Here is a 17,855-nt window from a genome sequence, read left to right on the forward strand (position 1 = left end):
TTCTCATCCTGAAGCAAAGTTCTTAACCCGAGGTACTATTTCTGGGTTCGCAGAGTGTGTAACCTGAAGCGTATGTAACCTGAAGCGTATGTAACCCCAGGTACCACTGTACATGCATTTTTTGCAGACATTACTTGGCTGTGTACATTCTCTGCAATATTCAGAGAGGTGCAAATGTCAAAGAGTGGTTGTTTTTCAGTTTGCTTATTGCTTCAGAATGCGTGAATTAGGTCAGATGACTGTTAAGTGTGAACTAAATAAATATTATCCCCTATCCCTATGAAAGACATGCTAACCACATATCCAGGGTCAACTGTAGCCAGCTGGAGACCCACAGAACAACAGGAGCCTAAAGCTGACTTGAGAAAGTACCTGTAAGTGCCTAAGTAGCACCAATTTTGCGTGACTGAACATGTGGCTGGCGCTACAGCAGCATCCCACAGATTCTCAAATTTGGAGCAGGGAGTATTGGGAAGGGAACACATAGCACATCCCTTTCCTAAAGCCACCCTCCCTTCCTGCAAAAAGCCTTAAAATTGGCCATCTCTCTCCCTATACTTTTGCCACATATTAAGTTTCTTCTACAGTAGCCACAGGAAGAAGCAGCAAATATACACATGAAGAAATCTAAATTATACGTTCAGAGCCAGAGATCTTGCCAGGGGGTTGTCGTTTTTTAGCTTAAACAGAAACCTAGACAGCTGGCTGCGAGGAAATTGCATAGTGCGTTCTCCTTAGCAGCTTCTCTCTGTTCTTCAGTTGTTACCCCCACCCCGCCAAAAAAAAAACAACTCTAAAAATCAGCCTTGGGGAACAAGAGAAGCCTGTCTCTTTGAATCCATGTCCCTTCCCCTTTCCTGTCTTTCTGGATTAGGCATTTATCTTCAAAGCAGCCTCCACCTTCTTCTAACTTCACATCTCCCATAACATCTGAAAGGAACACAGCACTGGAATGGAAGCTGAGCAGCAGCTATAGAACTGTTATTGGTGCTGCATTTTTTATTTTCTTACATCAGCCGACAACCTGCAAGTTTCTCCTCATCGCCAAAGGAATCTTCCTTGGGTTTAGATCACAACCCCTGCAATCCAGGTATGTCCAGGAAGGGCAATAATGCCTCCTACCCTATCCTGAGGTTAGGACAGCTGCAGTTCTATAAAACTGTGGAGCAAAGGGGGGAGAAATGGAGATTCAAGCAGTGACAGGTGTTACAAATAATGGTGGTGTATTTTAGTGGCTTTGAGTGTAAGCTACCCATCAGGAACTCTTGGCTTCAGATCTTACCTCTGCTTCAAACTCATTACATGACCGTAGCAGACCACTCTCTCTTAGCCTAACACCCACCCAGCCCACTTGCGGTCAGGAGATAACAATAATGATCGACTTTACAGGGTTCCTATTGTTTTTACAAAATAATGTATGTGCTCTGAACACCCTAATATGTGTTGTTACTTAAATTACTGGAACATATTTTGCAAGGGGTTAAGATGCTAGATTTTATATATTACGTAGTAGGAAATGAAACAAAAAGCATCCTTTTTTATTTTTGAGTCCTCCCACAAAGAGTTCTATACTGTATTCTATAAAAAGAAATAAAGGAATGATTATTATGACTAATATTCTTTGCAGTGCTTAAGACAATCTTCAGCTAGTGTTACTCAAGTTCTATCTGTTTTGTATGGAGAACATCATTTTTGAATTGCTGCCACCAAATCATAGAAGATTTGCTACTGAAATTAGCAGGAATATCTGTGCAAATATCGAGAGAGGGACTCAAGATAGCGCATGCTTTCAGATAGATGTTTATTGTGCAAATGGTGATCCTCATGTACACACCAAAATGCCTGTACAATGTACCTCGGGTTACAAACGCTTCAGGTTACAGACTCCGCTAACCCAGAAATAGTACCTCGGGTTAAGAACTTTACTTCAGGATGAGAACAGAAATTGTGCTCTGGCGCCACGGCAGCAGCGGGAGGCCCCATTAGCTAAGGTGGTGCTTCAGGTTAAGAACAGCTTCAGGTTAAGAACGGACCTCCGGAACAAATTAAGTACTTAACCCGAGGTACCACTGTATCTGGATTTTAAGCTAGATTTACCCTTTCCAGAGGGAATTTGATAAGTAAAAAAACAACAACAACCAACTCATCTGCAAATTAAGCCCATTTGCAATTATCCTAAGTACATGTAAAATAAATTGCCAGTGTGTACAGTATCTGAATACGTTTGAGTTTCAGAAATGTGTGTTCAAACATCTGCTTGGCTACCAAATTCACAGGGTGGCTACTGTTACTATACAGATTTTTCTCCCCTTCCCTTTCTTCAGGGTGTTCAAGGCCCCTCTTCAATTTCACCCTCACAATAAAGCCTGTGAGACAGGCTAATGTGGGAGGTGGCAAATCGCCCAGGGTCACTCAGTGTATTTTGACCTTGACTAAGCAATTGTGACCCAGTTCAAATGCAGCAATATCGGACTAATGAATCATAATTTATTAGACCAAGAGGGAACATTGCGACCTGTGCTCACTTCACTCATGCACCATAATAGAACAGTTCTGTGGTTTGCTGAACCACACAGAGGAATTCAACGTGGCACATAGCAGATTGCTCTGTCAGCACAAGCATTTCTGGTTTTGCCTCCAAGTTTATTAGTTTGGACATTACAGGCAAATATGGCTTAATAGCTCACAACTGGCTGATTGCTCAGTTGGTAGAGCATGAGACTCTTAATAAGAGTCATGCGTTTCAGAGGCATAGTGGGTGGCAGGAGGGCCATGGCCCTGGGCACAGAATTCAGAGGGAGTAATCAGGTGCCCCCATGACAGGCTCCCTCATTGAGGCCAGAACTGCGGCAAGGAAGCAAGCCAGCACACCCACCCCCCGGCATGGCCCTCCACACCCTGGGCTCCAGCAACCCACGCTACATCACTGGTGGGTTGGGGCCCCATGTTGGGTAAAAGATTCCTGTATTGGACTAAATGACCCTTTCAACACTGCAACTCTATGATTCTGTGGCTGTATAACATAAGTGCTGAAGCCAGGTGCACAAAGGGAGGGGTGTGGATGGAGTGTGCAGACACAAAGCCCATTATCAGTCTCTTAGAATGACTGTTGCGGGGGTGAGAGGCGATTTTATATGTAAAAATTAATGCTAATAGTACCCCAGCTAAAGGATACTAAGGCTAGATCTAAAAAAGGTAAAGGTAAAGGGACCCCTGACCATTAGGTCCAGTCGTGGCCAACTCTGGGGTTGCGGTGCTCATCTCGCTTTATTGGCCGAGGGAGCCGGCGTACAGCTTCCGGGTCATGTGGCCAGCATGACTAGATCTAGGCTAGATCTACACAGGCTAGATCTACACAGCTATAAAAAAACGTTCTGAAAACGCGCTGCAAAAGAACGTCATAAAGCTCATAAATGAAAATATCATTGAGTTGTGATCAGTGGGGAAAGGAAATTCACACAGCTGACTTTTTCAGTTTGAGGCTGCAATCCCATTCATATTTACCGGAGAGAAGCCGCAGTGTACTCAGTGAAACAAACTTCTGCGGAGAAGACACATAAATAAGTTTGCACTGTAACCGGTGTAGGAAAGAAGATAGCAGATTGTTTGCTGGAGTCAATCAGGAGAGAGCAACAAGAAATTGGTTCAAATTGTGGTGATGCTTATACCTGAAAGCACTGTATAAATACCCGCTGGTTGTGTGCTTATTTGTTCTAGATACCTTTATCCCATTTTTTCTTCCGCTAGAGGGAACTCAAAGCATCTAAAAGCATAGAAGTACAAAGGGAAGAGGCAGCAAAGAGTTTGACTAGCCAAATAAACACAAAAAAGCTTAAGGGAAGGCTGGAATAGCCTCAAGCTAGGTTGATTCAAATATGGATCACACGGCTGTTATCATCTGCTGCTCTTTGGCCCATTTCCCTTTTAATGGGCATGAAAATATTTGTCCACCATGCAGGGATAATTGGATTTAATCATTAATGTGCATACGCTGTGAAGTTATGATGTCAGATGTAGGGACAGGGGAGGAATTTGGTTCAGTTCACTTGAAAGCAAAGCTCCCTAATTTGCTCTTTCCAAAACAATATGAGAACTGAAACCCAGACATCCTTCGAAATTCACACTTTTCTGAATTTTGCCATGCAGTTCTGTGGCCAAGCGATGTGTACAAAAATGCATATACTGCAGCAAAGTGGACATAAAATATTATTCAACATAAAAAATGCATTATATTCAAGGAAAATATTTGGCAAAAATGTGTATATATTGTTTTTATATAGTACAAGCTGAGCATTGGTTATTAAGCATTGGAATATTAAAGCGGCTTAGAAATAAATGATAAATATATTAGGCAAAACTGCATACATTGGGAGAGATTTGCTGGAAGATGCTGATTGAGTTTCAGTATGACTTCCTGATATAAGATTGTGGAGAACTAATTGGGAAAATTGAGAGAAACCAAAACTGCTCATCTGTAGGCTGGTGTCAGTGAATAGCCGAAATGAGACAGGGTGCAATGGAACTAATTAGGAACTGGGCTTTTCCCAACCAAATTTCTTGAATATTACAAACTCCTCTCATGCACTGCCCTAATTGCAGAGACTCCCCTTTTCAATATTTTTCACTGGCTAACAACTTTTCTCAGTGATGACACTGACTATGGAATAGACTTCCCGAGGAAAGCCTGGCAGGCTACTGTATTACTTAGATGTGCTTTTAATTCCTTTTGGAAAAATGCACTAAGGCCTCTGAGTCTAATTTAGTTTTATAGGAGTCTATTTGGGTGGTTTAGATCTTTCTTTCTCTTCACTCTTGCTTCATACATATGACCCACAATTTAAATGTTTCTTTAAGTGCAGTCGCTTTATTGTACAAGCATGCTGTGTGCTATAGTTAATTAAATTGCTTTTAGTAACACAATATGTGAACCTCACTAGGGTATTATTATTTTTTGGTTAATTTATTTATGATAAATTTGGAGGCCTTTCAGATATTATATGGTAATATTATTATTATTATTATTATTATTATTATTATTATTATTATTTATACCCCACCCATCTAGCTGGGTTTCCCCAGCCACTCTGGGTGGCTCCCAATAGAATATTGAAAACACAATAAAATTGAAACACAATAAAACATCAAACCTCAAAAACTTCCCTAAACAGGGCTGCCTTCAGGTGTTTTCTAAAAGTCAAGTAGTTGTTTATTTCCTTGACATCTGATGGGAGGGTGTTTCACAGGGTGAGCACCACTACCGAGAAGGCCCTCTGCCTGTTCCCTGTAACCTCACTCCTCACAGTGAGGGAATCACCAGAAGGCCCTCAGAGCTGGACCTCATTGTCCAGACTGAACGATGGAGGTAGAGACACTCCTTCAGGTATTCTGGGCTGTGGCTGTTTAGGGCTTTAAAGGTTAACACCAACACTTTGAATTGTGCTCAGAAATGTACTGGGAGCCAATGAAAGTCTTTCAGGACCAGTGTTTTATAGTCCCAGCGGCCGCTCCCAGTCACCAGTCTAGCTGCTGCATTCTGGATTAGTTGTAGTTTCTGGGTCACTTTCAAAGGTAGCCCCACGTAGAGCACATTGCAGTTGTCCAAGCGGGAGATAACTAGAGCATGCACCACTCTGGTGAGACAGTCTGTGGGCAGGTAGGATCTCAATCTGCATACCAGGTGGAGCTGGTAGACATGCCAGGAAGGATAAAAATGTGCAGGGGGATCAGCTCAACCAGTTGGACCCATGCCTGACTTCTCTGCATTCACCTGACCTTCTGCCCTAAGACTAAACACATACAGAAGGTCAGATGACACTACGGAATGGCACAAGACCTTCTGGTGCAAGCCAATCTTGTCCTAAATCAAAGTTGTCCTCTAGCACTGGACTTAAGTTATTTCACCCATCTCTTGTAAACCAGCACAATGTGCCAGGCATGAGTAGCTGGCAGCTCAGAATTATTACCGCTGCAATTCTTAATTCAAATTCCATCCCATCCTTTCCCCCGAAGGAGCCCAATAAAGCACACATAAAATAATAAACCAAGCAGCGATAAAATAATGTGTATCAAGAAACAGCATAGCAACAAAAGTCCATATAAATTTCCCAGTTCTGAATTTTCTTCTTCCTCATGCTGGCATTTTGAATTTCAGTTGAGAGCCGCTCCCCAAAATACAGACATTTGCCACCCTTGTTCTCCAGCATGACATGTAGGTGGGAAGGACAAACATTGCTGGCAAATAATTGCTGATGGAAGGTTCTGGGAATAATGAGGAGGAACACTTGGTGCTTCCAGTTCAATCTACACTGAGGGTTGCCATGAGGTTGGCAACGCAAGATTCATGCAAATGCCCCACTGGCTAAACAGGATTCCGCTGAAATTGTTGAACTCGCCAGCTGCTTGGTCTTTAGTGCAGACCACATCAAAGCTAGTTGGCTGTGAGAATGAGGAAATCCTGGAAGAGGAAATGGTGGAGGAAATGATTGCACCAGCAATCTTGTTTTGATGAATCAGGAACTTGCCATTATATAAGAGCCTTTCCAGGCCACAGGGATGCCAACTAGAATTAAATATTGGGGTGCCAGTGTAAGCCCCACCCTGCATAAACACACCCTGATAAAACCAGGAACGTCAATAATAATAATAATAATAATAATAATAATAATAATAATTTATACCCTGCCCATCTGGCTGAGCCTCCCCACCCATCTGATTGGGTTGCTCCAGCCACTCTGAGTGGCTCCCAACATATATAAAAACATAATGAAACACTAAACATTTAAAAAAAACTTCCCTATACAGGGCTGCCTTCAGATGTCTTCTAAAGGTTGTAGAGTTATTTATCTCATTGGCTCATGGGTGGCATAACGCCATACCCTCCCACATTTCTCCAATTAAAATAGGGATGCCCTAAGGAAAAGTGGGACATTCTGGGATCAAATTGTAAATCCGGGGCTGTCCCTGGAAAATAGGGACACTTGGAGGGTTTGTGATCACAAGATGTGGCACCATCTGTTTTTAGCACAGTAAGTGTTCAATTGTTATGCATTCATTCACCATATACCCTATATACATTTATTGCAACTTCCCTTGTGGAACGTTCAAAGTGGCATTTTTGTTTTATCTACAGAAACTACGTTCATTGTTGCTGCATTTGCTCTGCAGAATGTAGTTGTGGGTCATGACATTTATTAGATATTGAATTACTGTATAAGTGTCCGAATTCTACTCTCCTCTGTCTCAAAACATAGCCCAACTATTGAGTGGCTTTACTTTAGTCTTAGTTTTCTCAATGATTTAAAGGTTGAGCAGCCATTTATCGGGACCATTCCCGAAATTAGATGGTTGTTAATCTGATTTTTATAAAATGATTGCAGATGCTTGCATTGACTTGCTTCTGTGCATTTGACATTATATTTAAATGACATTTATGACTAATAAACGTATTTCCACATTAATTTTGATGGGAAAGAATTACACAGAATGTGTACACATAGGAATCTACCATGTCCATTTGTAGCATTCAAAAGTACATCAAATACATGAATCCAGCAAAGGCAGGTAGAAGACAAGCTTCTGCATAACTTTTGTTTACTCAGTTTTTGCTGATTCATTTTCTTAGTTAAGATATTGATGCCCGTCTCCACTTATTCACAGTGCTGTTGTTCATACACTGCACTGGCTACCAATTAGTTTCCGGGCCCAAAGTACTGGTTTTGACCTATAAAGCCATAAAGAATTTAGGATCGCAATACCTTAAGGACTGCTTCTCTCCATGTGAACCTACCCAGACCATCATATCATCTTCTGAGGTCCTTCTTTGTTTGCCTCCTCCATGAGGGGTCCATAGCGTAGCAACATGAGAATGGGTCTTCTCCACAGTGGCTCCCTGTCTGTGGAATATCTCCCCAGGGAGGTTCGCCTAATGCCTTCATTATACACCTTTAGGCGCCAGGCAAAAATGTTCCTCTTTAACCATGTCTTTGGCTGATTGTGGACGCAGGTGGCGCTGTGGTCTAAACCACAGAGCCTAGGGCTTGCCGATTGGAAGGTCGGGGGTTCGAATCCCCACGACGGGGTGAGCTCAGGTTGCTCAGTCCCTGCTCCTACCAACCTAGCAGTTTGAAAGCATGTCAAAGTGCAAGTAGATAAATAGGTACCGCTCTGGCGGGAAGGTAAACGGCGTTTCCGTGCACTGCTCTGGTTCACCAGAAGCGGCTTAGTCATGCTGGCGACATGACCCGGAAGCTGTCTGTGGACAAACGTCAGCTCCCTCAGCCAGTAATGCGAGATGAGCTCCACAACCCCAGAGTCATCCGCGACTGGACTTAATAGTCAGGGTTCCCTTTCCCTAACCTTTGGTTGATTGACATCTAATGCCCTTTTAAAATGTGTTGAGGAGTGGGGGATTATTGAGGGTTCTTGTTTTTGTTTATCTTATGTACAGTCATACCTTGGGATCAATACGGCTTCAGGATAAGTATTTTCGGGTTCCGCTCCACTGCGACCCGGAAGTAACGGAGTGCGTTAGTTCCGGGTTTCACCGCTCACGCATGCGCAGACAGTCAAAATCACGTCATGCGCAGAAGCGGCGAAACGCGACCTGCGCACGCACAGTCACGTCTTACGTTCTGTTCAGGATGCGAACGGGGCTCCGGAACGGATCCCGTTCGCATTCTGAGGTACCACTGTATTCTGTATTTTGCATTATGCTTTTATGTTGTGAACCACCCTAAGACCTGTGGGTAAATAATTTGAATAATTTAATAACAACAACAACAAGCTGCTTCCAATGGCAACTATTACGATTGCAAAAACAATTAACTGCAAGAATGTAGCAACTAGCCATCAATAATGATGTATGGATAGGCCTGCTTCCAGCATATGCCTCTCTTAATTGCAGATATATGCCTTGCCCCGTATTCCTATTCAGCAATTTGTACGAATTCCAAGGTATTCAGTGTTCAAATTACTATTAGCGCAGATTACAACAACTTTTTCTCTAAGGTCTCTTACATCAGGCCTGCTGTCTGGAGGCAGCTGAATTGAGAATTACCAAGTTTTCATCATTTGCTTAATAGCACTCAACTGCCTTTGAAGTGGGACCCCGCCTTTCAGTCTTATTAAAGTGCAATGTTTTTTCAAGCATTGCCGCTTTGACGCACCCTGTGCTCTGGCCACCCACTCAACATGCCCTCTGGTCGATTTTCAACCACAGTTTTCTGCAGGACTTGATCTTCTTCCGCAGGGCCTGTAAGACAGAGCTATTCCGCCTGGCCTTCAATTTGAATTAGCCAGATCCTCTATTCCCTTTTCCCTTTCCTCTTCTCTTTCACTTTCTTGGGACCCCACATTTAAATTCCTCCCTGGTCTCCTTGCTGGCCCTAGTAGGACCAACTTGGCCAGTTAGCCCTGGTGATCATTTGATGTCTACTGACTGGGTTCCCTCCCGCAAAAAAAACTGACCCCTGAATTTTTGAATTTTATTGATATTGATGCTGCATTTTATGTTGTATTTTATGCTGTTGTATGCTGTTTTTAAGTCGCATTTTAATTAATGTTTTATATTTGCTGTTAGCCGCCCTGAGCCCGATTTAAAAACCGGGAAGGGTGGGGTATAAATAAAAATTTATTATTATTACGTTATTCATTCTGTCTGTTCCCAGTTTGTATACTTCAAAGACGCTGGAACTTACTTTCATCAATTTTCACAATCACTACAACTACTAGTAATCTATGTTTTAATATTGGTGTGTGTATAGAACTATGCTGAAAGAAGGAGGCTTTAAAAAACAACCCCCTTCCTCATTTTTTACTTTTACATGAGTTGCTGCTGGATTCAAGGTGTCCCTTTAAATTTGTCCTTGGCACTTTGGTCTGAACTTACTTCTGTTTCCCATACTGTGCTTTCTTCTTTTTTCCCATCCTAATGAAGCCCTTGATTAGTTGCATCAGATGTGCTTGAGAAAACACCCAGTGTTTTTTTCTCTCTCAGCAGGTACTCAAGGGTACTCAGTACCAGCACCTCTTTTTGTTGTTGTTAAAAAGTGTGGCACTTACTGTGACAACTTCCTGGAACCTATTTTTCTAGAAAGAAAAACACTGACGACACCTGTTGTATTTGTGCTGTTGTGAGGGGTTCTATTCAGGGGGTTAAATAATACCATATTTATGTGAACTGAATGCGTCATCAAATCTAATGGGCACCTCAATTTTCAAAACACTGAAACCAAAAATGTATTTGCTGGTGAATGTAAATGTGTCATCAAATCTAATGCGCACTCTAATTTTATGAAGTAATTTGGCCAAAAAAGGTGTGCGTTACATTCAAGTAAATATGGTAGTTAGACTGGAGAAGCCAGTATAAGTCGCAATTTCAGCTGAATTTGGGGGAACCACTTGAAGCATCTATTGTGTTGAGCTATTTCAATTGCTTTTGTTCCGATTTGCTCATTTCTGTTGCTCCGTGTGGGTCATTTTCATTTTTTTTAACAATAGCTTTTTTTTGTTTATATTTGACTAATTATATTTTGTTTACATTTCAGTTTTCTGTAATGACTAGTCAGGATTTACCTTTCCAATATGATGTTGGAAGAAGCAGCACTTACACGGGGCGTGGCCAAGATGTGCAAGTTGATAACATCAAAGCATATGTTTGCCAACCTCCTTCCAACACGGACAAAGCTGTGATTGTGATTCACGACATATATGGATGGCAATTCCCAGATACCAGATACATTGCTGATATCGTCGCAGCTAAAGGATACATGTGAGCAATTGGTTCTTTTTAACCTTCCTCAATCTCTACGTTATGGTTGCGAGGCCATAAATTTGACCTGACTTGTGATTTTCATACAGAAAAGTTATTCGTCACCTCTTGTCTGAATGTCTTCCTGAAAGGCATTAGTCTCATTAAAAAACGTACGTTAAGAAATATTACCTGAAATGGGGGCACTTAATGCATTGTTTTATCTTAAGTTCACAGTGGATCTGGAAATAAAATGGCTTACAAATAAAGAATTTGATGGGTTGAGATAGGAATTTTGTGGGCTCGATATATGGTAATGTTAATAAGTGTACCAACCAAGCACATACATCGATCAGCACAGGAAGACTGACCTGAAACCATTTTGATTCCTAAACTGAGCAAATGTTTTTTTGTGCAAGGTCAAAGTGGGAAACCTCCCCATTGTCTCTTTCCTCACAAAAGACTTGAGTGCTTTTTGCAGCATTCCATAATTTGTATGGTCAGTGTGACCTTTTGTTCCCAGCATTTTTATGACCGCAATAAACCAGAGGCCTCTCTGCCCAAGAGTTTGCCAGCTGCCTGCTGGTTTCCTGCCTCGAAAGAAACATTTGTGGATTTTAAGCTAATTTTTAAGATACAACCTTGATCAAAATATAAGCCTTGATTAAGATGCAGGCTATGATCAGATGCCTCAATAAGGGAAAAACTTTCCTGTGCTCCAATCTCTATGCACAGACTTAAAATTTCATATTTTTTTAATAGGGAGCTGAACAGGTCATAGGTAACATCTGTCTGCTATTCCATACAGAACCATATGCCCAGATTTCTTCCTAGGAAAAGAACCATGGAAAACTACTGATCGTTGGCAGAATTTTGCAGACTGGTTAAAGCACCGAGATCCCACGAAGGTGGACAAGTAAGACTAACATTTATTCCAAAGCTATAACTAATCAATGTAGCTAAGGGGACAACATAAGGTTAATTCAGCATCGACAGGAGAATTGAATTTTGGGAGGGGCATTGACATACCCTCCAACATTTCTCCAATGAAAATAGGGACGTCCCATTCCAGAATGATAATTTAACTATTAATACCCCACACATCTTACTGGGTTGCCCCAGCCACTCTGGGCAGCTTCCAGCATATATAAAAGCACAAAAAACATTTAAAAACCCTTCCCTATACAGGATTGCCTTCAGACAACTCAGGAGTCAGATAACGCCATACCCTCTAATATTTCTCCAATGAAAATAGGGGCATTCTAAGGAAAAGTGGGAAATTCCAGGATCAAATCAGAAACTTGGAAGGCTTCTCTAAACCAGGGACATCCCTTGGAGGGTCTGTATTGATTGAGCTATGCAATATGATCCTAAGCATACTTATTCAGAAGCCAATCCTGTTGAGATCAATGGAACTTACATCCAAGAAAGTCTGCATAGGATTTTAGGCTAAACAGTGGCAGACTTGAGGCTCTCAAATTTCAGCAGCACCCTGTGCGTAGCTATAATTCGACACGCCCCACCTCTGTTATTCCTTAACAGACTTATTAACTCCCCTTCATGGTTTACACATTCTTTTGACATTCATTTTAGTATTATCAATCCTTGTCACTCTTCCATGTTCAGTTGTTCCTCTTACAAGTGTGTAAGAAAATGAGGAATAGCACCAGATAGCCATTTTCATAGAGAAATTAAGCATTCTTTCCTGTGTTTGTACTTCTATAAAATTCCAAATGGTGCCTCTCTTGGTCGCCAGTTGTGGGCAAGCCCACACTTTTCAAAGGGCATGTACCATTCAAAGCAAATGATTTCATTTAAAATCAGTTCCCATAATTTAGTGGCCCTCTGATAACCCGGCATCTTCCTGAGTGGGTCAGTGCTTTTTTAACAGCAGGTGCAGGTGGGAAGCAAGTTTTGATAATATTGCTTTTTTTTTAATGTGTATGTAGATGTCTTAGTTCCATTTTGTTCATATGTTGTAGGACAGCTGCTATTTTCATGAAGTATCTTAAGGAGCAGTACAATGCAATGAAAATCGGTGTCGTTGGATTTTCTTGGGGTGGAATGGCTGTACATCACTTGATGTTGACAAATCCTGATTTTCAAGCTGGGGTATCCCTCTATGGTAATGACAAATATTTGTAAACTTGAGGAGGCTCATATGTTTTTGTGCATTGAAACATTTATAGTCTAAGTCTGTGTAAGGATGAGCTGCAGCATTCATTATGGCTATTTATTTCAGCAACATATGCTTCGTTCTCTCACTGTTCAAACAAGGGGAATAAGGATGCAATCTTGTATGCCTGCCTAACTTCTTGTAGGAGGTAGTTCCATAGGGTTCGGCCCACAACACCTCTTTTTTTCTTCCACATGTCTGGAGGGAAGTTCTGTTGAGCTGAGTTTCACTTTCACAGAAGTTCAGTTTAGCATCACATATGAGCCAGTTTTACTGATTTGCAACAAACAGTGATTAGTCGCTAAACACACTAACTCAATAAACTTTTTCTTTCAAGTGTGCCTCTTATCTGGGACCTCAGCCATCAAACAGTAAAAATTATCCTACAAGGAAAATATAGGATTTTCCTGGCATTTGATTGCTATAAATCATTATCTATAACACTGCTAATTAAGCTGAGGGGGCATTATTGTTTTTTAACTGCTGCCCTTGAGAACATGAGAAAGAACAGATGAGAGATACATACAGCTGAAGTAAATAGAAGCCTTTGTTCTCTATTGACCTTGAAGAACATACTACTTGATTTAACCTTTAAATCTTTAAATATGTTTTAGGAATCATCAGAGATTCTGAAAGTAGGTATAATTTGCTGAATCCTACCTTTTTCATGTTTGGTGGAAAAGATCACACCATTTCTTCTGATCAGGTAAGCTATTGCACAGTGAAGTCTCTGGCAGAGGGGCCAAGGCATGGTGACATTACAATAAACACAAAACAATCGCTTGGGATTTAAACAGGCTACGGCTTTATTAATCACAGGTGTCAGCAGGTTTTGGCGCAGAGATCGGGTGTATATCTTGAATCAACCAACCCTTTCTTACTGGTAGGTTATTTGACAAGCTTAAGGACCATACATCAAATTGGAGTGACCTCTCCAAAATCACCATTTTGGGAGTGCTAAGGCCTGTAAGCCCCTGTGTGGGCATCTGCACAAAAGCAGCTCCCCCCAGATACCCTGATTCCTTGGAGGGGTGGGGTGACTCTGGACACCCTTGCCCACCTAGACTAAGAATTCAACTCAGTGTCTTATCCACCATCAAGATGTGTCAATTGCTAGGAAGTAGGCAAAAACAAACAAACACTCTCATATAGGTCCAATTTGTCTGAGGGCAAATTCCTCCCTGGCCCTGAATATGGCGACTGAAGACTTCCATAGCAAGGTCTTATGCACGCCTACCCTCAAAATGTGTAGTGTATCCAACATCAGCTGAGACTTAGGCTTGGATAACTACAACTAATCCAGAATGCAGCAGCTAGACTGGTGACTGGGGGCGACCGCCAAGACCCCATAACACCGGTCTTGAAAGACCTACATTGGCACCTAGTACGCTTCCGAGCACAATTCAAAGTGTTGGTGCTGACCTTTAAAGCACTAAACGGCCTCGGTCCTGTATACCTGAAGGAGCATCTCCACCCCCATCATTCTGCCCGGACGCTGAGGTCCAGCGCTGAGGGCCTTCTGGCGGTTCCCTCACTGCGAGAAGCAAAGCCACAGGAAACCAGGCAGAGGGCCTTCTCGGTAGTGGCGCCTGTCCTGTGGAATGCCCTCCCATCAGATGTCAAAGAGATAAACAACTGCCTGACATTTAGAAGACATCTGAAGGCAGCCCTGTTCAGGGAAGTTTTTAATGTGTGACATTTTAATGTATTTTTAATCTTTGTTGGAAGCCACCCAGAGTGGCTGGGGAAACCCAGCCAGATGGGCGGAGTACAAATAACAAATTGTTATTATTATTATTATTGGGTATAGCTGGCTTTTATAGCTCTCCTGCAATTGGTTGCAACCACCCAGCCGCGAGCACAGCCAGTGGAGGAGGAAGTGGCTGTGCCAAAGCTGGAAGACCGCCCAATACCACCACAGCCATGCTGGACCACAACCACTGCTGCTTTCCAGCTGGTGGTTTAGCGTCCATTGTCTTCTGATTCAAACTTCCTTGATGCTTGAAATTGCCTCTTGAGTACAAGCTGCAAGTCTTCTGTAATGAGGGACAGACAGCCTCTATGTGCTTAGCACAACTTTTCTGATTTAATATTATTTTGCATCTGTTTCCATCAAGAAGAGGCATTGCCACAAATGGAAAAGCAACCATACTGGTGTGTTAAAGGAGCAAGGCAGAGAATGAAAGACTAACCATACTTGATACAGGTGGAAAAGAATAAGAGAGGGAGGCAGGCTGGCTGGAAGGCAGACAGGCAGGCAATGACAACATTAGGTCTACTCCAGTGAGACTGTCTCCATCTTCCACCTCTTCCACCCCATCCCTGGGCAAAGTTCGCATTTTATATTGTTTATTTGTTTTTAGTATATTAAAGTTGTAAACTGCTTTGGGTGCGTTGGCATTAAAATGGTGGATTTTTTTATTTTTAAAAAATAATTGCACTCTGGCATGGTATTATTGCTTAATTGTAGTTATGGCAACACTAGATTTAAAGAAAAATCTTGAAGGAATTCAGATTAAAAGGGAGCAAATTTGGAAGTTTTGATTTTTAACTTTTGTAGATATCTAATGAAAATGATTGTATGTTACAGGTCACTTTGCTGGAGGGAAAACTGGCAGAATACTGTAGAGTGCCCTTTAAAGTCAAAATCTATCCTGGACAAGAACATGGCTTTGCTCAGTTAAAGCCTGACGACATGAAGCCTGAAAATCGGCCTTACATAGAGGAGGCAAGAATGGATATGATTGACTGGCTGAACAGATACATTATGTTTTGAAACTTGAATATGTCGCTTTATTTCCTCGCACCCCCCCACCAAAAAAATGCAATTTGTTTCCCCCCTCTAAAATATTTGTAGAATGTGGTGCTATCTATCGGAGAAAAGAGAAGATATACTTTAGAGAACTTTCAGTAATAAATTATGAAATATTTATAATGAAAGGGCCTTGAAATCATTGTCAGGCACACAAAGATATGAGCATTCAGTATTGGAAGTGTGCACGTGTTATAATGAACTTTATATTCTAAGGCTGCCTTAAAACTTATTCTTCTTTTTCACCGTTTTTTGTGTCCCATTTCCTTCCCACCCCCCGAAAATAAAAATGTTCAGGATCTGAAAATGCATTATATACTAGCCATATTTGGGGCCTTGGGCTATATACACACTAGCAGCTTAAAATGGAATAAGGTTGTTTCCCATACACTCACACCGAGTTTCAAATCACATTTCTACATTGCTGTATAAACGAGGGAGGGCGTGGAGACAATATCTGAGGCAACCAGGACAGTGCACAGTATTCCAAATGCAAGTTTCGCCACAGATTTGTAGAATGGCGTTATATGATACCGGCAGTTTTGTTTTCTGTTCCTTTCCTAACAACCCCTGGCGTGGAATCTGTTTTTCTTCAGAGCCGCCGCTGGGTTGACATCTTCTATCTACTTACAATCCCAAGGTCTCATTCCTGATCAGTCACTGCCAGGTCAGACCCGATAAGCATATATGTGAAATAAATAGAGAGGTCTGATATGCTGTTTCGCATTCACACCTCATTCCCTTGCCGCCATTGCCGGTCATCTGACAGGTCGGCAGACTGAACTGCTTAACTGCTTTGTTATGTAGTGAGTTGAATAGGATCCAAAAGGCAGCAGTCTGATTGGTCCTAGAACAATAGGATCCAGAATGCAGCAGTCTGATTGGTCCTAGAACAATAGGATTCAGAATGCAGCAGTCTAATTGGTCCTAGAACAATGCAGCAGTATGATTGGTCTGCAGGAGCCACCCAATCCAGCTCCAGGTGGAAGTGAATCCACAACCTGATTGGCCTACAGGAGAATTCCGGAATTAGCTAATCACGTGCAGCCCATTGTGTAAACAATGTATATAAAGCAGATACTTTGGGGAAACTTTCATTCCTCCTCCCACTATGAGCTGAATAAAGAGCATGAAATCCACTCTCGACTCTGAGTATATTTCATGCTTCCTGCAGGGATTGGCTTGATTACCTCATGGGGCATCAGTGGATGTGGCTGATCTAGTGCTTAAGGGCTCTCCTGCCCAACAGCCAATGCCAGGGGAGGAAATCTGTTTCCTGCTTTCTGCAAGGATCTGCTGCTCACATGAGCATGCAGCCAATCCAGTGGGCAAACCCTCTCCCACCCAATATCAGATAGAAGAGAGGAGGGTCCCAGTGGATCCACAAAGGTTCCTCTCCCCACTCCCACATGAACACCCTGTGAGGAGCAGCCCAACCAGCAGACAAAGCTTCACCCACCCAACAGCTGATAGGGGACTCACAGCAGATGAACATAGCTGTCAACCGTCCCTTATTTGGCGGGAAGCTCCCTTATCTCAGCGCCGTGTCCTGCTGCTGTCCCTTATTGATGATGTCCCTTAAATTTCCCGGGTTTCAAAGGAAGCAACTCCTCTCCCTTCCTCCCTGCTGGCCAGGGAGGAGGGAGGCTCCAATCTGTGTTGCTTGGCTGCATTGCTCAGCCAATAAGGAGTCTAAGAACGACTGGGGGGTGGAGCTTGCATGCCTTGTGCCGATCAAATCGGCTGCGTTGCCTGGGGACTCGCCTTTGCTCAGCGCTTCCCAGCGGAGAGGTGATGGTGGGTTTCCTTGCTGCATCCCCTTTGCCGGTTTGCTGCGCTGTGGGAACCACCGCTTGAGGCTTCGTTTGGCTGCTGGCTGGGCTTTCTGCCTTTGGCTCGGAGGGGCTCAGAAGTTGAACATACCTGTGCTCTGAAAATCCCTTATTTTGGCTGCTGATCCCTTATTTTCGAGGCTGCTGGTCCCTTATTTTCAAATCTGTAAGTTGACAGCTATGCGGATGAAGCATGATCTCCATTCTCGTATGAACACCAGAATTGATTCCAGAACAGGATACTGAACAACAGAGCTACAAAGGGTCCATCCCTGGCATTGGAGTGAT

General features: G+C 42.5%; 1 protein-coding gene across 1 annotated transcript; it reads left to right on the forward strand.

Moving 5' to 3' along the window:
• The first annotated feature begins 749 nt into the window (after positions 1-749).
• Positions 750-16,872, forward strand: LOC310849046 (carboxymethylenebutenolidase homolog). The gene is made up of 6 exons (XM_083748756.1): positions 750-1,090; positions 10,545-10,768; positions 11,556-11,663; positions 12,730-12,872; positions 13,538-13,629; positions 15,514-16,872. The coding sequence occupies exons 2-6, from the start codon at positions 10,554-10,556 to the stop codon at positions 15,697-15,699; spliced, it is 744 nt and encodes a 247-aa protein (XP_083604882.1). The 5' UTR covers positions 750-1,090; positions 10,545-10,553; the 3' UTR covers positions 15,700-16,872.
• Positions 16,873-17,855: the final 983 nt, after the last annotated feature.

Source organism: Podarcis gaigeae, assembly GCF_964106915.1.
Source record: "Podarcis gaigeae genome assembly, chromosome: 7".
Taxonomy (NCBI): domain Eukaryota; kingdom Metazoa; phylum Chordata; class Lepidosauria; order Squamata; family Lacertidae; genus Podarcis; species Podarcis gaigeae.